The sequence below is a fragment of the Bos mutus genome, chromosome 8 (assembly GCF_027580195.1).
Source record: "Bos mutus isolate GX-2022 chromosome 8, NWIPB_WYAK_1.1, whole genome shotgun sequence".
NCBI classification, from domain to species: domain Eukaryota; kingdom Metazoa; phylum Chordata; class Mammalia; order Artiodactyla; family Bovidae; genus Bos; species Bos mutus.
The window spans coordinates 4,335,571-4,362,556 of NC_091624.1; the positions used below are offsets into that span (position 1 = coordinate 4,335,571).

General features: G+C 46.2%; 1 protein-coding gene across 2 annotated transcripts in view; it reads left to right on the top strand.

Annotated features, from left to right (window-relative positions):
* BRINP1 (BMP/retinoic acid inducible neural specific 1) overlaps positions 1 to 26,986 on the top strand; it is a 197,486-nt gene that overhangs the window by 163,005 nt on the left and 7,495 nt on the right. For both annotated transcript variants that reach the window (XM_070376070.1, XM_005891939.3), the window contains one exon: positions 3,790 to 4,012. In XM_070376070.1, the coding sequence (XP_070232171.1) occupies positions 3,790 to 4,012 (223 nt within the window). The remainder of the gene's footprint in view (positions 1 to 3,789; positions 4,013 to 26,986) is intronic.

Below are 26,986 nucleotides of genomic sequence, written 5' to 3' on the forward strand. Positions count from 1 at the left end.
CTAGAACACCCCGGAATGTTTAGAAAGAAGACTGTGTACTGAGTTTCAGATGTGAAAAACTTGGGAACCCTTGAGACTTCCAATAGAGATGCCAAGTGGATATCTGGCATTTAATATGTTCTCAGAGATGTGTTAAATAAATGGACATATGTGTAGAGCACTTCTATTTTTAACACAACTTTACATTCCTTAAATCTGTTATAAACTACACTGAAATATGTAGTGATATCACTGTGTTCTAGGGGAGGGAGGATGCCAAGCGCCAATGTCTCCCCAGGGCCACAGAGTCAGTAAGTGACAGCTTTGGTAATGGAACCCCGATTCCAAATCCAGTGCTCACAGCAGCTTCTGTAACTTATTAATTCTACTTTTCCCACCCAACCCCCCCACCAGGCCTCAGTCTACCCATCTGATAAATGAGAGGACATGTTTTTGTTTTTAATATTTGCATTTATTTAAATCTTTCTCCAAGAAACTCTTTGATCAAACAAAATCGTACCTTGGAGCCACTGTGTACCACAGATAAAAGCCAAGCCGTAGAGCGCTGGGTTTGAAAACCACTGGTTTCCATGAACTCCAAGCCCTGCTCCAGCTCTGGGAGCACAGAAAGCATCCAGGATTCTATTCTTTCGGGGTCACCCAGTGGAGCTGCGATGCGTTAGGAACCTGCACCCATTAGTCCATTTAAAATCCTGGGAATCTATGAAAGAGGAGAGCTTCATGAAGGAAATGTGTTATGACGAGTATTTGGCCTCAAAAAAAAAAAAAAAAAGCATTTGATAAAATGCTTTTGCGAAGAGATTCTACTGATTGCTAAAAAGCAGAGGTGGGTGTCGGCTGTGTGCACATGTAGTAGGGATGCCTAGCCTAGCATCCTTTCTCCCAAGAAGCGAAGCCGCGTAGGATGGGTGGGCGGGTAGGTGGGGGGAGGAAATGCAGAAAGCGCAGACGCTGCAGAGTAAGCTGAAAAGGCCGCAGAAATGATTGCCGTGTCACAGTTTGTCTCCACAAAAGCACATTTTCCCCCAGATATCCTGCACTTATCCATTTTGAAATGTTTGTGCCTATGAAGACAAACCCATCCATCCACACGTATATGTGGCTTGTACCTGTGTATTTTCCTCCTTTCCTTTGCAACCCATAACCTTAATGACTCAGGACCAGGTCATTTGGAGGGATTAATGTCTGGTCAAAGGTCAAAGCCATTGATTCCTTCATGGCTGGAGTGTTAGTGGACAAATAGGACCTAGTTTATACACTTAAATAGGGGTCTGTGCCTCCTTTGGGCTTCTCTGGTGGCTCAGTGGTAAAGAATCCTCCTGCCAATGCAGAAGACTCAGGTTCGATCCCTGGAAAATTGTCTGGAAGAGGAAATGGCTACCCATTCCAGCGTACTTGCCTGGAAAATCCCATGGACAGAGAAGCTTAGAGGGATCTAGTCCATGGGGTCGCAAAAAGTCAGACATGACCTAACGACTAAACTGCAACGCCTCTTTTATTGGGAGTTTTAGTCAAGAAATTAAATCATTTTCACTTAAAAAAATGTTTTTATTGAAGTATAGTTGATTTACAATGTTGCATTAATTTCAGGTATACAAAGTGAATCAGCTATACATGTACATATATCCCCTTTGTAGATTCTTTTCCCACGTAGGCCATTACAGAGGACTGAGTAGGGTTCCCCTGCTGTTTATATTTAGCAGGCTCTTAGCCATCTGTTTTGTGAACAGCTGTGTGGAGGTGTCAGTCCCTGTCTCCCAGTTGGCTGCCACGCCTCTTCTCCCCTGGTAACCATAAGCTTGTTTAGATGTTCCTACCTGACCCGAATTCTGGTTCGTTGAAAGGACCGTTATCCCCAAGGTCAACAGAGCCCTTTACAAGATAAGCTGCGTTGAGGGGAGAGCTGGACTGGTTAAAGCATCAGAGTCATCAGGGCCAGTCCCCTGCCTCCAGCCGGCTCACTGAATATATCTGTCCATGCAGTCATCCTTCCCATCTTACACAACCGTCCACTCAGCACTTTCTGGATTTTGAAAACGAGGCAGATGCCGTCCTATGTCACTCTCTGAAGATTTGGATTAGATGCTATTATTGACAGATGGGAAAACTGAGGCGTTGAATAACAATTGTATAACAATCATGGTTATACAGCCATCCACAGTTTAAGAATCAGCTTGAACTCCTGCGTGTCTGATTGTCTGTAATGAGGTGCTGAGGACTCCTGTTTTTAGCACCTTGATATAAAATATATTAAAAATACATAGTTTTGGCTCCCAGTTCTCTGATCCTGTTTATGTGTTGAGAGTAAGTAAATATGCTAAGAGTACATGATTTGGAGCCATCCAGAGTTCTGATTCTTCCATTTGCTGGCTGTGTGACCTTGGCGAGTTAATTAACACCTCTGTGTCCCAGTTTCTGTAGAAGGAGGGCACTAAAGCAGCCATCTCGTACGTTTGCTATAAAAATCAGTTATGTGTGTTAAGTGTTGAAGACTGAGCTTCATGCTTATTGAAAGCTCTGAAGGCTTTTTTTAATGAATGCCTAATATACCCGAAATTTCCTTGTAGCTTGTTTTTTTTTTTTTTTTTTTGATTATGTAGCAGGTGGGATCTTAGTTCCCCTGCCAGCGTGCGAACTCATGTCCCCTGTGTTGAAGCGTGGAGTCCTAAGCACGAGACCGCCAGGGAAGTTCTTTGCGTAGGGCTTATAACATAAAGTGAAAGTATTAAGGTTCAGATATAGATAGATATGATTAATAAATAGATATTCTGACTAGTTAGGCTTTTTTTTTTTTTTCCTGCAAATGGTTAACCCCTTAATTCATTAATATTCCCAATACCTGGGGGTGGGTGAGGGTAAATATTAGATCAGAAAACAACAGCTCATGTTTTAATCCTTCCTCTTGTTACCCGTGGACTATTCTACCTTCCAAAAATCATTTTCCCACTTGAGGCTTCAGTGTTTCCAAATGTAGAACAAGAAATCTGACCCAGATCATTCCTAAGGCTGTGTCACACTGTGGCTCATGCTGATACACTGAGCACCCCAAACTGAGGCAGAGGCCCTAGAGACCCAAGCGTGTGTCCCCATCTCTTAGGCTGGAGTTTCCCAAACTGTGACTTGAGGAGAGGTGGTCCACACACACAGCTTCCAGTGAGCACGGGACTCACAGACAGGCGGGGATCCGTGTCAGTTCCCCGTCCCTCTGCAGATTACATCACAGAATGTTTTGGTTGCTGCTGATATCCTTCCACACTGTCTCTTGCTACTTCCCTAAATTTCAGATTGAGACCAGGCATGGGTTTCAGTCATCCAGCAGGCCACAGTATTTGGCTGGAATTCGTTCATATCGTTTTCATCATATTTATTTTTACAGCCTTATTTCTACAGCTCCCATCCTACCAAATGCATGTTATAGTGATTTTCTTTGTCGATTGGGTGAAAATGTGGTTTAATTACTTCAAAGAAAATATTAAGTAAGATATAAGTACAAGTGATACGTGATCACTGTTATAAAGCTGGCATTCAAATGATAGAAGTTTGGGCAGCCTTGTCTGAAGTAAGGATGCGGGATGCAGTGAAGTACTGGTAAAAGACCCATCGTTGAAAGTGCAGTGGCCTCTTCACTACCTGCCAGGAGCAGAGCAGGCTGGTACCATGTTTATAGTCCACCAAGGAGTTGGCTTTAGTGCGGGCCTGTTTACTGGTGGGTAGGGCTGAGCATTTGAGGCAGCCTCCAATGGGGAATGTCGTGCTCAGCCCGTCTCCTTCGCCTTTGTCTCTTGCTAGATGAGTTTAAATCGTTCATGAAGCGTCTCCCTAGCAACCACTTCCTGACCATCGGGAGCATCCACCAGCACTGGGGCAACGACTGGGACCTGCAGAACCGATACAAGCTCCTGCAGAGCGCCATGGAGGCCCAGAGGCAGAAGATCCAGCGCACGGCTCGAAAGCTTTTCGGCCTCAGTGTCCGCTGCCGCCACAACCCCAACCACCAGCTGCCCCGAGAGAGGTGAGTGCTGGCCCTCCCACCGCCCCTGCAGGCTCAGAGCCAGAAAAGAGGCGGGCGCAGTGTAGAGGACGCACTTGGAACCCACGGCCTTGCAGGGTCCAGAACCGTGGTTTCTCGGGCTTCTCCCCTACTGGCTCTGGAAGCCCTGGGTTTCTTAGCTTTTCTGGAAAATGCCCTGAACTTTCAGCATATGTGTTGTCTGATCCATCTCACTGAGGAAGGAAATTAACAATAGCCCTGATCACTATGTGACATTATACTGGTTGCTTAAATGTATTATCTAATTTTAAAATTACTTGGCAAAGCTGTTTTTAGCATCCTCATCTTAGTAGTGAAGAAACTAGGTTAGTGAATGAATCAAACAACTTACTGATTGAGGGCCTTTGATTAGGGCCTGGAGTACAGTGAAGCAAAGGAGGCGCCTACCCTGAGAACTTTAAGGGAGCACTCCCTCCCCAGTCACGCAGAGGCAGGGTCCTCACTGATAGGGAGTGCCCTCAAATGCCCACCTGCCTTGCTGGCCTCAGCACCACACCAGCCCTGCTCTCCACATACCAGATATTCTGGTGGATGATGGAGAAGATGGGGGTGAGCAAGACTCACAGGGCTCATGCCCTCCTAGCACCTAGGATCTATCTACTCTCTTGGGAGGATTCAAATTCAGAATTCAAATCCAAGTCTCTCAGACTCTGCTCTCCCAGGGCATTTATGAGCTACATCAGGGGGTTTTCTGTTTTGGTGTCTCCAGGGTTTTCATGCAGGCATCATGGGAGAGCAAGAAGGCAGGCTTGGGGGTCTGTCCACCCTGCTCCTGCCAGAGCAATGATGCATTCATCTGTTTCATATTTGGGGGTTCCATGTTCAGCTTTGGTCAGTGAAAATGGGTCCTCCCTCTAAAAGACTGACGCTTGGTCACCTTCACTTAACAGTCTATGCCAGTGTGCATGCGTACATGCTCAGTCGCGTCCGACTCTTTGGATACCAGTCTCTTTGTACACTCTCCCGGGCTCATCTCTCTTCTCCCATTCCCCCCAGCTTAGATCCCTTTGCTTTGCATCTAGCTTGTGATCCTGATTTTACGAAACAAATGGAATTTCAGCCAGCAGCGGCTGACTTGTTGAAGTGCTGCAGAAGGAGGGACTGGGAAAGAGGTCCCTTGTCATCTGCGACAGAGGCCCAAACTGCCACTGTGCGTGAAGATGTGGAGTGGATTCTGTTCAGACCCACCGGGCATCTGTGACCTGCATCAGGCACTGGGGGAGATTCAGAAACGAACACAGTAACAGTGTCATGAAAGAGATCTCCTAGTGGAGGAGTGAGGAGGGGGTTCTGTTGGCCATCAGCAAGTGCTCCCCACGGGTATTAACTTGCTAGGAACACCGTAGCAAAGTGCCATGGACAGAGTGGTTTAAACAGCAGAAGTGCATTTTCTCCCAGTTCTGGTGGCCAGAAGCCTGAGATTGGCGTGCGTGGTTTCTCCCGAGGCTCCTCCCCTTGGCTCATAGCTGGGTGTCTTCGCCCTGTGTCTTCACGGGGTTTTCTCTCTCTGGGTGTCTGTGTCTTAACCCTCCTTTCTTATCAGGACACCAGCCCTGTTGGCTTAGGGCTCATCTCAGTGACTTCATTTTAACTTAATTACCTCTTTAACGATCTTATCTCCAGAATCGCATTCAGAGATACTGGGGTGAGGACTTGAACGTATGGATTTGCGGTGATATAATTGAGCCTAGACCCAGCAAGAGGTGGCTTTTAACCAGATCCCTAAGTGATGGAATGGTGCATCCCCAGGTGGACCACACTGGCTGCCCATCAGGGCAAAAGAGTAACGTTTAACGGTTACCAGACTTTAAACAGATGTAGGTGTCAGTTTGGCTGGTTGTCAATCTAGAGGATGAAGTGGTAAGTCTGGAAGCCCAAAGATGTGGGGAAGACACATGATTAAAGGTGAGCAGAGTGTCCGGGTCACAGGGTGTAGAGCACAGCAGGCACACGGGGTCCAGGGAAGACTCGGGTCAGCAGGGAGTGTCCAGAGGAGAGAGGACTGGGCAGGCCTTAGAGGGGAGGGAAGAGGGGCAGAATCGGGGGCCTGGATGAGATCACACCCTACCCTTGGCAAGCTCTGTGACCTTGAGCAGGTCGCTTCTCTGCTCTGAATGTGGATGTCCATATGTATAACGTGCTCTTCTCCCCAAGACGACAGGCATAGACAGCTAGAAGTGTCCTCTCACCAGTGGGACCTGCAAAGAAAGAACTCGCCGTGTTGCCATCTCTCCTCCTGAACCAGAACCTCCCTCCTCCCCACATCTGGAGAGGACCTCTGGGTTCCATGTTGGCAAGTCCCTCGGTTCTGTTCACATGGCGCGTTTTGGACTCTGGATACCGGAGAGCAGGGACACACACGTGTGCACTGTGCCGACTCGTCCGACGCCCTCCCAGGAGAGCTGGGCCTCCTTGCTGGCAGCAGGCCGCTTCCTGCCGTGCTAACCGGAGGCTTTCATGAGCAGGCAGGGCACCTCCCCGCCACGCAGCCGTGTCACGCAGAGGTGCTGACACTGGGAACCCTGGGCCACCTGAGCCGATCAAGCTGGAATTGGCTAATGAGCCACTTGCTCTGCTGTGATTTGTCTGTGTTCTGGGCTCCACGGGCGCTGAGTCCACAAGCTAATGCTCTCCCTAGAAGGGTGGGTGGCGGTGTTGAGGCGGGGGTGGAGTGGGGAGAGGGAAAGAGCACAGACTGGGTCCAAACCCTGACCCCCTTCACTAGCCACAAGGCTTTATAAGTAACTCCCTGCAGCTAATTTGGAACAGCAGGTAATTCCACTAGCCTTCAGGTTAAGTATGAGGATTAAGATTTTAAAATTCAAAATGCCTGTCTCAGTTAATAGAGAGGTGTCACTTAGTACAGGTTCCCCCCACTATCTGAAAGTAGAGTGTTTCCATGAAACCTTCCATAAGCTCAAATGGCATAAAGCAAAGACGCAGTTACCTTTATTCAAGAAAGCTAAAATCTTGGGGTTTCTTTTGGTTAGGTCTTTTGTAGGTCTTTATTATTAATAAAAAGTGAAGTGGCATAAAGCAAACTTTCGAAAAGCAGGGGATACCTGTATATGGATTCTAAAGGCCAGACGTGGTTCTGAGCATCTCCTGTGAATTAACTCCCGTTCCCCTCACTGCAATGCTGTGAACTAGGTCCTCTTACTATTTCTGTTCTACAGATAAGGGAACCGAGGCACACACACAGTGTAACACCCAAGGGCAATAAATGTAATTTTATTGTTACTCCAAAGAGGTGTTTGCCTCGAAAATTTAGTGAGAAGTCAAATCTAGATAACTGGAGCTTGGTTTCAAGGCATGTTGGAACCTTAATACTGGACCAGAAGGATTTTGGTTATCAATTGTTGCCAGGAGTATTCTGGTTATCAGCTGCTGCCAAACAAGTCACTCAAGACTTCTTGGTTCAAAGCAACACTTGCTATAAACTCTCAGGATTCTGTGGACTGACTGGGTGCAGCTGGGGCTCCCTCAGGTTGGCTGGGGCTGGGGTCACCAGGGGGCCTGACTGGACTGGACATCCATGATGGCTCACTCCCAGAGGTGGCTGGTGATGCTGGCCCTCCCGTGCCTGCTTCACGCGGCCTGGGCTTCTTGAAACGTGGCAGTCTCCTGAGACCAAAAGGAAATCTTAAGTCTTCTTACAGCTTAGCTTTTGAAGTCAGAGAATATCCCTTCTACCATATTCTCTCGGCCAAAAGCCCATCGGAGATTCAAGGGTGTGGATATTGGGAGGTGTGGGGTGGGGGTGGGGTTGCAGAGGGAATCCTTTTTGGAGATTAAGTACCACAGGATAAATGGAGTACAGTTGGAGCTAGAGGTGGCTATTCTGTATATAGGGCAAATAAGATGAATGATAATAATAATAAAAATCACAAAACAATAACAGACACCTATTAGTATGGATGTGAGAGTTGGACTGTGAAGAAGGCTGAGCGCCAAAGAATTGATGCTTTTGAACTGTGGTGTTGGAGAAGACTCTTGAGAGTCCCTTGGACTGCAAGGAGATCCAACCAGTCCATTCTGAAGGAGATCAGCCCTGGGATTTCTTTGGAAGGAATGATGCTAAAGCTGAAACTCCAGTACTTTGGCCACCTCATGCAAAGAGTTGACTCATTGGAAAAGACACTGATGCTGGGAGGGATTGGGGGCAGGAGGAGATGGGGACGACAGAGGATGAGATGGCTGGATGGCATCACTGACTTGATGGACGTGAGTCTGAGTGAACTCCGGGAGTTGGTGATGGACAGGGAGGCCTGGCGTGCTGCAATTCATGGGGTCGCAAAGAGTCGGACACGACTGAGTGAATGATCTGATCTGATCTGATTGAACATCTATTATAACAAGCAGTACAGCTCACTAAAAACTCTAGAGTCAGATTGCCTGGGTTCGAATCCCAGCTTTATCACCTTCTCAGTTTATAACCATGAGGAAGTTAGCACCACCTTTGAGCCTCAGTTTTCTCTAAAATGAAGCGAACAGCAGTGCCAATACACAGGGCTGTCTTGAGGGTTAAACGCTTGAACCCACTTAAATGTTTAGAACAGGGCCTAACACATGGAAAAACCTTAATACATGTTGTTCGGGCACCAAGTTGTGTCCGACTCTGCAACCCCATGGACTGCAGCACACCAGGCTTCCTTGTCCTTCACTGTCTCCCAGAGTTTGCTCAAATTCAAGTCCTTTGAGTCAGTGATACCATCCAACCATCTCGTCCTCTGTCACCCCCTTTTCCTTCTGCCCTCAATCTTTCCCAGCATCAGGGGCTTTTCCAATGAGTTGGCTGTTCGCATCAGGTGGCCTGTTTTTACCAGGCGCTGATTTTTGCATATAAATTGCTTAGTCCACAGTAGCAGCCAGTGAGTCTGAGTGTTGATGATAATGATGACATATATTTTTTTTCCATCTAATCCTCACACAATCTCTATGAAGCTGATGCAATTGGATTTGTTTTGTAGATGAGGAAACTGACGAGGCAGAGATGGAATTGACTTGTCCGAGGTCACAGGGCAGATAAGTGGTAGGATTGGAATGGCCTTGCTGACCCCATGGGTGGGGCTGGTGGTCAGGAGGCTGGTGCAGGCTCCAGGCACTGAACAGAAGCAGGAGAGATGGCTCTGCCTGCTTGGGGCACTTTGGTGTGAGTGTATGATGATGTTAAAGGCAGGGTTGGCTCATCAAGGTCATGGAGATGGTGGTAGACCAGGAAGAGAGATTCAGGAAATGGCCCCAGTCCTGGAACCCTGAATCAGCTCTGGAGGCCAGGCAGACAGGGCAGACACATCTCTAAGTAGAGAGAGGAGGTCAGGTTCAGGACAGGTCAGTGCAGCCAGTGTTTCCAGAGAACTCAGCCTGGGTGAGCTCTAAGATAAACAGGACACGCCCCTCCCCCAGGATCAGTGCCAATCCAGTTGAGGGCCACAGGACTAATTCCAGACCACACCTCCAACAGGGAATTCGGCTCCTCACCAAGTACCTGTAGGGTTCCCAGCGCGTATTAGGTGACGTGGTGGGTCCCAGGGATAGTGTGTGAATTTCTTTCCGCCTGTGCAGGACCTCGCCTACAGTCAGACCACAGTACTGCATCTGGGCATGGCTAAGAAAGGCAGGACCCACGCAGAGGTCCCTGTGGATTGTCTCACTACCAGGAGATCCTTATGTTGTGCAGTTAAAAGGGGGAACAGACTGGGAAGTGCGCTTTGAGTTTGGTCACTACTATAGCTAGACTTTTTGAACCTTGGTTTTCTCCTCTGTAAAACAGACATAATCATTTCCTCCTCCTGCTTCTAAGGGCTTTATCTGGCTCACCTGAGATGGTATGTCTGGCAGCACTTTGTAAAATCTGAGTACTCTATGAGAGGGGGCTCTGGAAGCAGGGTGAACTTGAAATTAAATTCATCAGGAAGAGAATGGGACTAAGTTTAGGTTCAAGGCAACACTTTCAGGGGGCTTCCCTGATAGCTCCCTTGGTAAAGAACCCACCTGCAATGCTGCTGCTACTGCTGCTAAGTCGCTTCAGTCATGTCCGACTCTATGCGACCCCATAGACGGCAGCCCACCAGGCTCCCCCATCCTTGGGATTCTCTAGGCAAGAACACTGGAGTGGGTTGCCATTTCCTTCTCCAATGTGTGAAAGTGAAGTCACTCAGTCGTGTCCGACTCTTAGCGACCCCATGGACTGCAGCTCACCAGGCTCCTCTGTCCGTGGGATCTTCCAGGCAAGAGTACTGGAGTGGGGTGCCATTGCTTCGGGTTACAACCTGCAATGCAGGAGACCCCAGTTCAATTCCTGGGTCAGGAAGGTCCGCTGGAGAAGGGATAGGCTACCCACTTCAGTATTCTCAGGGTTCCCTTGTGGCTCAGCTGGTAAAGAATCCACCTACAGTGTGGGAGACCTGGGTTCAATCCCTGGGTTGGGAAGATCCCCTGGAGAAGGGAAAAGCTACCCACTCCAGTTTTCTGCCCTGGAGAATTCCATGGACTGTATAATCCATGAGGTTGCAAAGAGTCGGACATGACTGAGCAACTTTCAGTTTCACCACCTTTAGGCATTTCCACTGTCCTGCACACTTCCACCTCATTTAATCATCATGACAACTCACCTGGCAGTGTCAAGTCATCCCATTTTATGAATGGAGAATGTTAAGACGTAGAGATGTTAATTGACTTGCTTCATAATTTCTATGAACAAGTGAGAGGCAGGATCCAAACCCAGACAGAGTCCTTTCGTCTAACATCTGTGCCATTCTGTCTGCTCCCGAGACAAGATGATCCCCTGCCTGCACTGCTAACTGCGGAGTGGTGGAAAACACCTCTCATTGCAGAGGAGGGAGGGAAGCAGGGAGGGAGGGAGAATGGAAAAGAGAGGGGGAGGAAGGAAAGAAAGAGGAAGGGAGAGAAAAAAGGAAAGCATAAACTCAACTTGAGCAATGAATTCTGCTGGTTTCTGTGCAACTCCATAATTACTGACTCCCCGATCTCCTGCCTTATGCCAGACACTGGGAGGCACTTAAAGGTCATTGCTAAGGGGTCTTTGTCTTTTTAGCATCGTTATCTAGCCTCAGGATGTGCTTTTGAAAAGGACACTTGTTTGAACCAGAAGACCTGAGTTCGTATCCTGGCCTGGGCCCTGTGTGAGCCTGTAAGTCCAGCATATATTCAGACTGAGCACACTGAGTGCAAAAAAAAACAGCCTTGCAGGGATGGAGACAGCCTGAATAAAGAACAGTTTATACCTCACCTTTACCCAGAACAGCTCTTTATCCGTTTTCTTTATGGGAATTCTCATTAAAACTCATTTGGGAAAATAAGGCGATTTTTTATTTTTGCTAAAACAATGTGCAAACAGCTGGGGCTCTCTGAGGCCCTTCCCAACTCCTAGGAGAAATATCACTCCCACGGAATGAGAGAGTAACTGTTCAACTCCAAAATATTGATAGAAGAACAGTAATTGAATCTGTGAGCCCTACTGCTTTCTGATGACGCTAATTGGTCACGTCTCATGAGAAGCCTACAGTTCAAACCAAGATCTTCTTTTGCCTCAAATGACAATAGCCTTTTGGCGGAGTCTCCCCAGATCTACTCAGATCACTTTCCAATCTTTATTCCAGGAGGTAGTCAGAATTGTTACTTAAGAAAATTTGATCTTGCCACATCCCTGCTTAGAATCTGTGGTGACCACTCCCTGCTCTTACGCGCAGACTCTGAAGATGACCTGCGAGTCTGCCATGGTCTGGCCCTGCGGCCTCTTGCTCCGTGTTTCACACCCTTTCCTGGTTCACTCAGCTAAGCCCTGGCTGTGCACCCTCTCCCACCTCAGAGGCTTCACACAGGCTGTTCCCTCTGCCTGAAAGGTGCCTTCTTTCTTCCTGACCTGCAGTGGTAGCTATGCACCCCGCAGATCTCAGCTCAAAAGCCTGTGTTCTGTGCTCTGAAAGCCTGTATTGGGGCCTGCCTTAGATGCTTCTCTAGCAGTCTGATTTCCCAAACGAAGCCCCAGGCTCACTTTACCACTATATTTTTTTTTATCCATTTATTAACACCTGTCTCTCCTGTAAGGCCGGCAGCTCCATGTATGCATCTGGACCCAGGTTTTTAATCACTTTAGCAGCGTACTTTGGAGAAGGAAATGGCAGCCCACTCTAGTGTTCTTGCCTGGAGAACCCCAGGGATGGAGGAGCCTGGTGGACTGCCGTCTATGGGGTCGCACAGAGTCAGACACGACTGACGCGACTTAGCAGCAGCAGCAGCAGCAGCAGCGTACCTTCCTAGCACAGTAATTGACACACAGGAGCTATTCAAAAACTGTGCTCAGTGAATAGACAAATTATTTTTTACTTGGAACAGGGTCCCCAAAACATGTCAACACAGTACTTTGCAGTTGTATCCCACTGCCATATAAATGGGCTTCCCAGGTGGCACTGGTGATGAAGAATCCACCTGCCAATGCAAGAGACACAGGTTTGATCCCTGGGTGGGGAAGATTCCCTGGAGGAGGAAACAGCAGCCCACTCCAGTATTCTTGTCTAGAGAATCCCATGGACAGAGGAACCTGGCGGGCGACACTCCATAGGGTGGCAAAGAGTTGAACATGACTGAAGCGACTTAGCACAGAAGCACGCCATATAAATACATCTACGGATTTTTCACACATTACATTGTATGTGGTTAGATTGTCTTCATCATTCATAAGAAAGAAACTAAGGCCAAAGGGAATGAAGTGACTTGTCCAAAATCATTCTGGGAATGTGTGAACAGAGCATGATGAAAATTCAGGACCACAGACCGTGACAGTCCAGGCAGGAAAATGGAAACTACAAATGAAGATCAGATCAGATCAGTCACTCAGTCGTGTCCGACTCTTTGTGACCCCATGAATCGCAGCACGCATGACGATTGTCTTTAATTGACCTGTATCCAAATTTTGCAAGTATCTGTTGTTAAGTCCCTTACTTTGGGAAATTCACCCTAGTGAGAGAAAAAAAAAAGGGGTGGGGGGACAAAAAAAATACTTCCCAGAGTTTGTTAACTTCAGTCAGATGGAGAGAAATTCCTAGCACTGACTAGAGCAGTGCGATCAGGACAGGGTGTCCTGATTTTTGTGGAGGTTACGGTACAGTAAGACAGAGGAGATTCACGAACTTGAACTTGAGGGCAGGCAGTATAATTATTGGCATTTTACAGTGACTGCTGGTCCTTGGTTTATTTTTACTTTTCTCATACTCACGTGGCCTTGACCCAGCAGTCCGGGCTCTCGCCAAGCACAATGTAATTACGCATTGTTGAGATGAAAATCTCTTGGGGGCATCCACCTCAGGCTTCAGTCCCGAGGCCATAGCTTCTGAGCCCATGTCAGCTTTTAACAAACTTTCTCCTCCATGCAGTGTTTAATTGGTGTCTATGGAAAGATTGCAGCTACCGAGATAATCGTTCTCTCTGTTATGGGACCCTCAGTATCCACGCTGATTTTGCTTCTTCTCTCTGAACCTATACTTACTTGCCTCTGGATTTAATCTCATAGACTCCTGCCGGGGGGCAGAGGGATGTGACTTCTTGTCTTTTATTGAGCTGAAGTCAGTGGCAGTCTATTAGACTGACAGTCCCTGCTCTCCCAGTTATTAGATTATGTGACTTCAGAAAATCTCTGAACCTACCTGAGCCCTATGTTTCCTCATCTGTATGATCAAGATGATAAGAAAAGCTGCCCTGTGGAGTTGATGTCTCAGTCAATTTATATGATATATGTGAAAACTCTTCATAAAGAAATACACAGATACGATGTTAATATAATCAAGAGCTCAGTCATAGTAGATGCTAGATTTTTGATGAAGACACCACTTCTGCTTCTAAGAAACAGATCTTTCCATTAGAGAAAATAAGCCATGAGCCCAGCAAAATGTAATAATGCAGTAGAGAGTGCAGTAGAGACTTAGACAGTGCAGTCTGACAGGCCAAGTGTGGACTGACACTTACTGCCAATGGAACCTTGGTACAGCATTAAGCTGACCGAGCTTCATTTTTCCCGTTGATACGGTAGAGATAAAAATAATACCTACCAGTAGAAAATCAGTAAAAGAACATATATGCCGCTTTTAGCACGTAGTAAGAAGTCAAGCACCAGCCTCCTTAGCAGACAAATTTAGAAACTAATAATTTCTCAGTTAATAGAAAGTTAGGTTAAAATAAGGAATCCTATAATGCTGTGCATATATAAATACAAATTATTTTAACTTAAGATATATATATATGTTTCTCGGCTTGTCTTTTGAAGTAGCGCCAGAATCTTCTCTGAGGGAGTCTGTATGCCCCGTTTGGCGTTTGCCTGGCTTTCTTGCATAAACCACACTACCATTTGTATAGTGTTTCCAACTTTGGTTTATTGAAAGTGAAGCAGTAGTTTAAAGACTCTTAAAAAGCAATCTAAATGTTTGTAGAATTTTATGAGCCCTCCCAACCTTTTTCAGGTACTTCTCCTTTATTTAATTTGATGGCAGTTCTTTCATCAACTGGTCTTTATAGAATTTTCCCACAGAATCCAAATGCGTTCCCACAGAAAAAGACAGCTCACATTTCATTGATTTATTTGACTTTTAATTCCATGATCTCATAGTAGCAGGTACAACTGGCATAAGCAAGCTTGGGAATAAACAAAACCAACTCTCGGTGAGAGTGCTTGTTCCTTGGAGGAACCAGAAGCACGTGGGCTTTCTAGGAGCGTAACTGACCTGCCACGAGCATTCCGTGTGCCTGGAGCGTCAACCGGATGCTGGCCGAGTGGAAGAAAGCATGTCAGTCATGTGCCAAGTCAGTTGTAGGCAGGTCAGTTACAGGAGCGTGTCCCGAGAGGGGAGCTCTTACTCCTCCTAACCCGTCACTGTAACAATAAATAATGATAATAATAGTTCACATGGAATCACTGCTTATTATTATGCACCAGGCACAGCTTTAAACGCCTTACATAATGTACTCATGAATCCACACAACAATCCTGTAAAATAGATTCTGTGATGCTTCCCCTTGTGTAAACATAGAATTTGAATGGCAGTAAAGCAAAGAAGGGAGAGAGATGTATTTCTGTCAGGAAGACTCAAAGAATCCCCTTTTCTCTTTGCCCAGGTTATTCTGTTCATCCTTTAAACTTCAGATCAGACCACTACTCCTAAGCGGTGCTTGTCCTGATGCTGGACCGAGCCGCACTTTCAGCAGTATGCCTTTGCTGCGTGCTGCGTGCAATGTTTTTCCACCACGTGGCTCATTTGCAGGGGTCTGTTTAATCCCAGACTTCCCCTACTTGAGCACAACCTCTGTGAGGGCGGGGATTCTTTTTTTTTTTTTTTTTAAATTTAATTTGATTTATGTATTTATCTTTGGCTGGCCTGGGTCTTCACCGTTGCATGAGCTTCTCTCTAGTTGCGGTGAGTGGGGGTTCTTTTTTGTGGTGCCCAGGCTTCTCTTGCTGTGGAGCAGAGGCTCTGGGGCTCACGGGCTTCAGTAGTTGCAGCTCCTGGGCTCTGGAGCACAGGCTCAGTCATTGACCTGCACAGGCTTAGTTGCCCCAAGGCACATAGGATCTTCCCAGACAAGGGATCGGACCCGTGTCTCCTGCAATGGCAGGTGGATTCTTACTCCCTGAGCCACCAGGGAAGGAAGGCGAGGATTCTACTCTTCTTGTTCACCAGTGTGTCCCCCCAGTGACAGGTAGGAGGCACGTAATGACACAGCATTTACTGACCTGAAGTGAGGGACCATTTGAGGTGGAAGGTGAAGGATGATGATGCTTTGAACTTGGGTTGGAAAGATGGTTATTTAAGAAAACAGCATATACTTATGAAGAATTGAATGTGACACTGATTTCACCCAGACATGGGAAATAAGAAATCAGAGAAGGCACATAAATCAGGATTGAGTACATGGGATCTGGAAGCAGCCAGTGTGGTGTAGAATCACAGTGAGTTGTGAGCTCAGAGCTGCTGGCCCTAAGTGTCCTCATCAGTAAAATGACAATAATAACAGTGCTTTCTCCCCAGAGTTATTGTGAGGATCACCCAAGACAGACATGCAGCGTTCTTCAGTTCAGTTTACTCAGTCGTGTCCGACTCTGCGACCCCATGGACTGCAGCACGCCAGGCCTCTCTGTCCAACGCCAACTCAGGGAATTTACCCAAACTCAGGCCCATTGTTTCCACTGTTTCCCCATCTAGCTGCCATGAAGTGATGGGACCAGATACCATGATCTTCGTTTTCTGAATGTTGAGTTTTAAGCCAACTTTTTCACTCTCCTCTTTCACTTTCATCAACAGGCTTTTGAGTTCCTCTTCACTTTCTGCCATAAGGGTGGTGTCATCTGCATATCTGAGGTTATTGATATTTCTCCTGGCAATCTTGATTCCAGCTTGTGCTTCTTCCAGCCCAGCATTTCTCATGATGTACTCTGCATATAAGTTAAATAAGCAGGGTGACAATATACAGCCTTGATGTACTCCTTTTCCTATTTGGAACCAGTCTGTTGTTCCATGTCCAGTTCTAACTGTTGCTTCCTGACCTGCATATAGGTTTCTCAAGAGGCAGGTCAGGTGGTCTGGTATTCCCATCTTTTTCAGAATTTTCCACAGTTTCTTGTGATCCACACAGTCAAAGGCTTTGGCATAGTCAATAAAGCAGAAATAGAAGTTTTTCTGGAACTCTCTTGCTTTATTGATGATCCAGCAGATGTTGGCAATTTGATCTCTGGTTCTTCTGCCTTTTCTAAAACCAGCTTGAACATCTGGAAGTTCACGGTTCATGTACTGCTGAAGCCTGGCTTGCAGAATTTTGAGCATTACTTTACTAGCATGAACTCCGGGAGTTGGTGATGGACAGGGAGGCCTGGTGTGCTGTGATTCATGGGCTCGAAAGAGTCAGACACGACTGAGTGACTTAACTGAACTGATGCCCATTGAGTCCGTGATGCCATCCAACCATCTCATCCTCTGTCGTCCCCTTCTCCTCCCACCCTCAATCTTTCCCAGCATCAGGGTCTTTTCCAATGAGTCAGTTTTTTGCATCAGGTGACCCAAGTATTGGAGTTTCAGCTTCAGTATCAGTCCTTCTAATGAATATTCAGGACTGATTTCCTTCAGGATGGACTGGTTGGATCTCCTTGCAGTCCAAGGAGCTCTCAAGAGTCTTCTCCAACACCACGGTTCAAAAGCATCAATTCTTCAGCACTCAACTTTCTTTATAGTCCAACTCTCACATCCATACATGACTACCGGAAAAACCATAGCCTTGACTAGATGGACCTTTGTTGACAAAGTAACGTCTCTACTTTTTAATATGCTGTCTAGGTTGGTCATAACTTTCCTTCCAAGGAGCAAGTGTCTTTTAATTTCATGGCTGCAGTCACCATCTGCAGTGATTTTGGAGCCCCCCAAAATAAAGTCTGTCACTGTTTCCACTGTTTCCCCATCTATTTCCCATGAAGTGATGGGACCAGATGCCATGATCTTCGTTTTCTGAATATTGAGCTTTAAGCCAATTTTTTCACTCTCCTGTTCTCACTTTCATCAAGAGGCTCTTTACTACTTCTTCAGTTTTTGCCTTAAGGGTGGGTCATCTGCACATCTGAGGTTATTGATATTTCTCCCGGCAGTCTTGATTCCAGCTTGTGCTTCATCCAGCCCAGTGTTTCTCATGATGTACTCTGCATATAAGTTAAATAAGCATGGTGACAATATTCAGCTTTGACGTTCTCGTTTCCTGATTTGGAACCAGTCTGTTGTTCCATGTCCAGTTCTAACTGTTGCTTCCAGACCTGCATACAGATTTCTCAAGAGGCAGATCAGGTGGTCTGGTATTCCCATCTCTTTCAGAATTCTCCACAGTTTAGGGTGATCCACACATTCAAAGGCTTTGGCATAGTCAATAAAGCAGAAATAGATGCTTTTCTGGAACTCTCTTGCTTTATTGATAATCCGACAGATTTTGGCAATTTGATCTCTGGTTTGTCAGCTTTTTCTAAAACCAGCTTGAACATCTGGAAGTTCACAGTTCACATACTGTTAAAGCCTGGCTTGGAAAATTTTGAGCATTACTTTACTAGCCTGTGAGATGAGTGCAATTGTGTGATAGTTTGAGCATCCTTTGGCATTGACTTTCTTTGGGATTGGGATGAAAACTGACTTTTTCCAGTCCTCTGGCCACTGCTGAGTTTTCCAAATTTGCTGGCATATTGAGTGCAGCACTTTCACAGCATCATCTTTTAGGATTTGAAATAGCTCAACTGGAATTCCATCACCTCCACTAGTTTTGTTCATAGTGATGCTTCCTAAGGCCCACTTGACTTCACATTCCAGGATGTCTGGCTCTAGGTGAGTGATCACACCATTGTGATTATCTGGGTCATAAGCTCTTTTTTGTATAGTTCTTCTGTATATTCTTGCCACCTCTTAATATCTTCTGCTTCTGTTAGGTCCATACCATTTCTGTCCTTTATCGAGCCCATCTTTGCATGAAATGTTCCCTTGTATCTCTAATTTTCTTGAATCTATCTCTAGGACCTCTAGTGTTCTTAGCATATACCAAGCAGTAAACAAATACTAGCTCTTAGTGGGGTTGCCCTAATTGTTATTAAATAAGATTAGATCAGTGTTTTGAAGTGAAATTGTGGAGGGATTGAATATCTAGCTGTGGAATTTGTATATTACCTTTTAGATGATGAATAACCTTTGGGGAAAAATACCAGGAATGCAATTAGGAAATGTTCTCTAGAGAATCAGTGGAATCTCTCACCAGGATGTAAAAGGATTTGGTGTTTCTTCCCTGTGCTGACATGAGCTTTACCACTGATCTGTTGGCTAGGGCAGTGGTTCTTACCATCACCAGGAGGGCTTTTTGAACACAGCTGGCTGGACCCTTCCCCCAGGGTCTCTGATTCCATAGGTGGGGGATGGGTCCCAGGTCCAAGATGATAGTGATATTGCTGGTCTGGGGACCAAACTCACCTTGGATTAGAAGCCTCTTTTCACTGCCATAAGTATAGTCTAATCCCGCGATGTGTGCACTTGGTGGAAACCATGCAAAATTAGTTCTCTTAAGGGCATCGATAGGATATTGGGAAGGGGTGAAGGAGTTGGGGAAGGGGAGGAATGTGTTGGTTGAAAAGTTTAGGAAATATTAAGTTTAAAAAAAAAAAAAATCAGTAGAGAAGGGATCATGTGTGTATTTTCTAAAACTTGTCTGGTCACAGAAGCATTCTTTCTAAATGTTTTAAAGGGTTTGGGTTCCTCTGCACACAGCAGAGGAAGAGAATGAGTTACTCCAGGTGGAGAGGCAGTGGCCCAGAATACTTGGTGTGCCACCACAGGCTGTGAGTTCCTGACAAGAGAGAGCCTCAGCCTCCAGCCAGACTCCTTTGAGTTGAGTTTCTAACACCTTCTGCTTAAACAGATGCTAATGGCTCAGTCTCCCAGCAGGTACAACTCCTGCTGAGAGGTGGCAGGACTGCTAACCAGCAGCGGCCAAAATAACAGCAGGAAGATACTCAGTCTCTGGTATAATTAGGGAATAAATTTACCCCATTTGGCTTAGAGGCATTCCTAACTCTAAAAAGTAAACTATTACTAAGACAAATACCTTATGTACAAGACAGATACCTTACATATAGATTATTTTGTTTTGCAAAGGACTGTCACAGCAGTGGTCTTATCTGATCCTTGTATTAACTTGAGAGGGTAGAGCTAGAACACGGATTAGACTCCCCAGGCACAGGTGAGAAAACTAAGGCTTACAGAGATTAACGACCAGCCCAGCATTATGAAATAATACCCCTTCTTCTGTTGCCCTCCTGTATAGGCATAGCCCTTTGTTCTTGTTGGAGAATATGTGCATTAATAATTACACCAAATCTTCGTTCATTTACCCATGCGTTCCTTCATCCAGCAGATACTTAGTGATTACCTGCTAAGTGCCAGGCATTGTGCAAGGGGTCCTGGTGGAGTGGTGAATAAGACAGCTCTGTTTACAGAGATCTTGAGATCGGGCCTGCGCCTGTGCTTTACCTTGGGAATCTGGAGCTCAGGAAGGCTAAATGGCCTAAGACTACAAAAGCATACAATGCCATAGCTGTCAGGGAGCCTAAAAGTTCATCTAACCTACTCCCGTCATTTTATTAAAGAGTGAAATGAAACAGAGCTGTCGTTCAGTCGCTCAGTCATGTCCGACTCTGCAACCCCATGAACTTGCAGCACGCCAGGCCTCCCTGTGCTTCACCGTTTCCCAGAGCTTGTTCAAACTCATGTCCACTGAGTCAGTGATGCCATCCAGCCACCTCATCCTCTGCCATCCCCTTCTCCTCCCGCCTTCAATCTTTCCCAGCATCAGGGTCCACTGAGTCATTGATGCCATCCAGCCATCTCATCCTCTGTCATCCCCTTCTCCTCCCGCCTTCAATCTTTCCCAGCATCAGGGCCTTTTCTAATGTGTCAGCTCTTCTCCTCAGGTGGCCAAAGCATTGAAGCTCCAGCTTCAGCATCAGTCCTTCTAATGAACATTCAGAATTGATCTCCCTTAGGACTGACTGGCTTGACTCCCTTGCACATATGCACACTATATTGCTTGTGTATTGCTCTGTAGCACACCACCACACATTTAGAGGCTGAAAGCAACGCACAGTTATTATCCCGCAGCTCCCATGGGTCAGAAGGCTAGGCCTGGTGTGGCTGGATCTTTTGCTGGTGTCTCACAGGCAGAAGTCAAGATGTTGAAGTTGTGAGTAGAACCCTCTTCCAAGCTCAGTCTGGTTGTTAGCAGGACTCACTTCTTTGTGGTTGTAGGCCTGAGGTTACTTTTTCCTTGCTGGTCATTGGCCCAGAGGTCACTCTTAGCTCCTAGAGGCTATTCTCCAGTCCTGGCACATGGACCACTGTGCCTTCATAGGAACAAAGGTGCAGCAAGTCCTTCTCTTGCTTCAGTTCAGTTCAGTTCAGTCGCTCAGTCGTGTCTGACTCTTTGCGACCCCATGAATCACAGCACGCCAGGCCTCCCTGTCCATCACCAACTCCACTCAGACTCATGTCCATCAAGTCAGTGATGCCATCCAGCCATCTCATCCTTTGTCGTCCCCTTCTCCTCCTGCCCCCAATCCCTCCCAGCATCAGAGTCTTTTCCAATGAGTCAGATCTCTCCAAATTCCCTTTCTGCCAGCAGGAGAGAAAACTCTCTGCTCTTAAAGAGATACCTCTAACTAGATTAGGTCACCTAGATAATCTGTGTGCCAAATATCAGGACACAGTCTTGGGAATGATATCTTACCATATCCACAAGTCCTGGGGTTAGAGCCTGGGAAGAGAGGAGACGTTTTTAAAGTTCTGCCTCATTCAGTTAAATAACTTGGGTAGTAATGGAACAGGGAAGAGAGATCCTGGGTTCTCTCCGGGGGCTCAGGGTATATAATAGTTTGAATACTTATTGCTGTTTAACAAAGTGACCCAAATTTAGGCCCTTAAAGCACCAATCATTATATTATGCTCATGATCTGTGAGTTGGAAATTTGCACCAGAATTGGCTGGGCAGTTCTTCTGTTGCACAGGAAGTTACTTGCAGCCTCTCAGTGGTATTCCACTGGCAGCTGGACTGGGCTTGAGGTTCTAAGAAAGCTTTGCTTGCATATCCAGAGCCTTAGCAGAGAGGGTCAGAAAGCCAGGTTCAGCTGGGCAGCTCCCATCTTCAGGGTCTGTTCATGTGTTCTCTCCAGCAGTGTGGTCAGACTGCTTTTAGTGGCCTCAGAGCTCCAAGGGAAATTTTCCAAGAAACAAGAAGTAGAAGCTACTGGTCTCTTGAGAGCTGAGTCCGTGAATCGCTAAGTGAATCGCTTCTGCCCCGTTTCAGCAATCAAAGGTGCCGGGAACCCGTCCAGATTCAAGGGGAGGTACCAGAGATCTCCTGTCCGTGGCAGGAGTGTCAGAGGATGCAAGGCTACCTGCTGTACATTGTGGGCTTTTCATTTGTTTGTTTTTTTCCACTGTGATACATTTTAGTACAGAGGGCAGTGCACTGTTCACGGACCTTGTGAAGAAATATTTTCTAATACAAACCGGCCCTTGAGAATCTTCATCAATCAAGACAGCGGTTGTTTTAGTGGCTTTATCTTGTGGTTTATGCCCCCTACACCGTGCTTCAGCCTGGGTAAATGTTGTTGTTCTTCTTTTGTGCTCTTGGAAGCTGGTTAAAGCATAGGATGTTCCACAGTATAATTTTTATTATTTGGAAAGGGTACCAGAAGTGGGAAGGAAGGGGATTGTGCCAGCTGTGGAGTATTCCAGAATACTGGGGAAATAACCACAGGAAATAACCGCCAGACCTTCTGAGAGAACCCGAACGAAAGTTCCACTGATACCTGACCCCCGCATAAACACCTATGCTGATTAGTAGACCACAGTGACGTTCTGTGTCTCCTAGAAAGATTATCCGTTCAAAGCCAGTGTCCAGTAATGCTTGAAAAGTGTGAATATTTCCTTTCCCCCAGTGCACAGGCACCTAGGGAGAAGGCTGTGCGTCCCCTTGAGAGAGGGTGAGCTGTGTGCAGGGTGCCTCCTTCCTCCAAGGAAATACTGTGCTTCGGGGGGTCCAGGTACTACTTGTGACCTCAAGTGGGTTATTCTCAGGTGCCCACGGACCAAGGCTTGCCTAGGCATCATTCCAGTCTGGAACTCTGAAAATCCGCCGTGCTAAACACACAGACCGCTGCACCCGCCATAGTTAATTGCTGCTTTCATGGGCCCTGGGGCTTCCCTCACAGCTCAGTTGGTAAAGAATCCACCTACAACGCAGGAGACCCCAGTCACTTTTCACTTTCACCTTCTTTCATGGCCCCTGACCTGCTGATGGGTGTATGCACCATACCAGTGCAGGCACCCTGCGCAGCGGGGGGAGGGGGGGGGCGGGCGGGCAGCGAATTCGTGACAAAGATCCATTTTGAGTGTGTATTCAACTGTCCTATGGAGGAAGAGGTACAAGCCCACAGATAACCCTTGGCTGGCTCAGGGCAGCCTGCTGTCAGTCACAGAAGCCTAGAAGTACCCTCCCAACCATTGGGGCAACGAAGCTTTTAACTAAGAATATGTTTTGCATTTCTTTTCTATTTATGGGGGTAAAGAAGGCAGTGAGGCCAAACCCCACAGCACCCCAAGGGTGCACGCTTGGGGTGAGGGGCAGAGATGTGTGCCGGCAGCTGACTCCCGCATAAGAGATGCACAAGGCTTGTTCAGCCCAGCACTACCAGGGATCTCCAGGCCCACCCCTGGGTGTCCTTGTGCATTTGTAGCAGGTAGGGCAATTGACTCACTCCGTTGACGTAAGACAAGAAAATAAGCATCTTCAGACCCTTTTTGTTGTTTTAGTTTTTCTTTTTTTTCTTTCCTGAGGCTCAGAAGTGGCTTCCTGTTCAGAATAGACTCCAGAGGAGTGAGTCAGAAATAGAACCGAGTTCTAACCATTTCTGTAGCTCTTTATCCTCTTCAGCACCATTTCCCTGTGCTCCTCCCCACCTCCACCCTCCACATCGCCCAACAAACTCACACCTGGGCAAGTTGTAATCTCAGCAATGCGACAACTCACTGGTGACCTTGAGGACATCATGTTGCCTCTCTGAGCCCAGTTTTTCATATTCTTAATAATCCCTGATACCCTTTCCAATCCAACCTATGACACAGAAAAAGTGTGCAGATCGAAATCTGAGAACCCATTGGAAGAGCTTTAGAAAGTTTAAAAGTGATAGAAAAATGTAACATATTGCTGCCTTAATAGTGTTTTTCTGGTTGTTTTAAAGGATGATTTTTTTGGGGGGTAAATGTTTTATGGAAGTGTTAGAGTTATATAGCAAGTGAAAATCCTGTTAAGTGTGCAGCAAGATGAATTTTCACAAAATAAATTCCTACATGTAACCAGCACCCAGATCCAGGAGCAGGGCGTCATCCCCAGGGCAGAAGCCCCTCAGTCCTCTTTGCTCCCATCAGGTACCACCAGCCTTCCCTCCAAGGGAGTCACGCCTCTCAGGGCTGCTCCCACTCTAGTGCAGTTTTCCCTCTTTTACACAGTGTGGACCTTGGTATCTGGCTTTCTTTTACCTTTCGTTCTTCTGTGAGATTCCTCCGCGCTGTTTCGTGTGGTTTCGGCACACTCATTCGCAAGGGCACTCCGCTGTGTTTCTAGACCTCCGTTCTCCTGCTGCACAGTCTCCAGCATGGGGCCGCAAAGGACGTGCTGCTGTCTTCCACATGCCCTGGGGTGAATTTCCGTGTGCATTTTGTTGGGTGTCTACTGCTGCTGCTGCTAAGTTGCTTCAGTCATGTCCGACTCTGTGCGGTCTGCTAGGGGCGGGCTTTTTCAGCTTTACAGATGCTTCAGTAGGTACTTCCTGATTTTCCCACCTTGCTGAGCCAGTGATCTCTGTTGCAGGTAGCACAGCACAGAAGAGTTTTCCATTGTTCCACGTCCTTGTGGATATGAACATACACTTAGTGTGTGTCGTCCTTTTTATTTTGATCGTAGCATCCTGCAGTGTATCCCGTTGCAATTTTAGTTGACGTGGTCCTGATGACTAATGACATGGAGTTTCATGTGCTTATTGCCTTTTGAATATCCTCTTTTTGACCTGCCCAGTCATATCATCATTATCAGTTGCCTACTTCCCCTTTTGGTCATTTTTTGGGGGTAGGGGAGACATATCACATTTATTAAACAGTTTAGTGAGAACTTTGTGAAGAAAAATGTAAATCGTGATAATTGCATCTCCTCTGGTTTAAAGAGACTCAGAAAGGAGTGGCAGACTCAGGCAGTATGAACTGCCTTCTAGCCCAGCATCCAGCCAGCGTAGGAGTTATTTATGGACTATAAATACAGTCTGTGATTGGGTAGAGGTAATGCAAATATATTTTCTAACTCAGGCTTGTCTTTCCACTCTTTGAATGGTATCTTTTGATGGATATGTTTTAATCTTAATATACCCCTATTAATCAATGTGTTTTTTCCCCTTTTATGGTGAGCTGTGTTAAGAAATCTTTACCTACTCCAATCTCGTAATGATGCCCCTCTCTGTTTTCTTCTAAAAGGTGCTTTAGAGATGCTAATATTGTATTACTTTTCACATTTAGACCTATAATCCCTCTGTTAATGAAACTGGGGTATAGAAGAGATTGTGTCAAGAAGAGATTTTGAGGTTGCTGTTTTAATATCAATATTCAATGGATCCAGCAACAATTATTGAATTCTTTCCCTGGAATTTTAAAGCTGTACTTATTTCAAAAGGACCATTTTCTTTGTGAGCTCAAGAGGAACACAACAGTTTGTTTTCGTGAGAGACAGTGTGCGCCTACTCTATGTCAGGAGCTTTGCATCCATTATCTTATCTGATCTTTAAGACAATCCCACAAGTAATGTATTATTCTTCCATTCTGTAGTTGAGAAAACTGAAACTTAGGAAGGACAAGCGATTAGCTGAAGGTTAAGTAATGAGCAGCAGAGCTGGGATTCCATACCCCATCTTTTCTGACTCCAGAGCCACATCTAGCTCTTTCTTCAAGCTTCATGGTGACAGCATTCATTAGAACCGTGGAAGGTGAGTGACCAGTGAGATTAGGACATTAAGCTATAATCAACTGGGCTGTTCTAGTAACCAAAAGGAGTATTTTTACCTGGAACATTTATGAAACACAGTTATTCTTTGCCCTCAGTAATAATAACGGTTAATGGTCAATCATAGCGCCCTTTCACTGCAAACCTCCCAGGAGTTTTGTGTGTCTGATTCTTGTTCTGAAGATTAAATGTAAGGTAGGTATTAACTTTCCCATTTGACAGATAAAGAAACTGAGGATCAAAGAGGTGAAATGAGTTATCCAAGGTCAAATGTCCACAGCAAAATAGTGGTAGAGCAGGCCCAGCATTTCCTCGGCCGAGTCCCCCTCCCTGCCTGGATCACTGACCTCGAGGGCCACCTCTGTACTTCAGGATGCAGCCCCTTAGCCCTGACCAGCTGCTTCTACCATCCCTGCCTTTCGGTCTGTGTCTGCCTTTCTGCCTGCCCACTGCCCAGGAAGAGTAAGTCGCTCTTGCAGCTCTCCACCTGGGAGCTTCCTGCTACTCTAGCCTCTCTGTCAGCCCTAAGGAGGCTTCTGGATCCTTCCTTCACTTGCCTTCAGCACAGCCATGCCCCAAAGCAGAAAGCCAAATTTGAAAATGTTACCTGTCACCTCTTTCCAGACAAAAAACTGTAACTGCCAAAGCTGTTTCGTAATCCTTCCCAGTTAAACTTCTGACAATCTGATTTTAAAGACTGTCAGATTTTTGCATTGCTGATCTTCCTCTCCTGCCTTCTGCCCTCAGCTTCTGCCCTCCCCCCAAAAGACCTATTGCCTTCACGGCACAACACCAAACCAGAAAACATCTGCATCGTGGGGAGAGACCCCAGGATTCTCTTCGGGTCTTTTTCCCACTGCTGTGAACTCTGTGAATCTCTGACATCATGTGAAAAACTGAGAGAAAGAAGAAGAAACTATTAAGTCAAAGATAGGAGCTCAGAGAGGGGAATGATTAAAACTAAATAAGAATGTGGGGAGAATGGACACTGAGTGGGTCTGATGGCCAGTTCCAGTTCTTGCTGGCATGTCCATAAACTGAGGCTTCTTTCAGTAGAGCTCCATGCATGGATATATTCATCTACTGTCAGCACTGTTACTGTAACACACACACAGAGTCATACACAGCACACCCCCAAAACAGTGCATCATCAGAAACCTAAGAACAACTGTTTGTCTTCCTAGTCTCTGCTCTGTAAAGTACACAGTTTGTAGAGTCTCACAGAATTACTCAGACACCCATTACAGTGTTACAGAAATACCAAGGAAGAAGCACAAGGCATAAATAATGATTCAGAATTCCAATTTCATTATT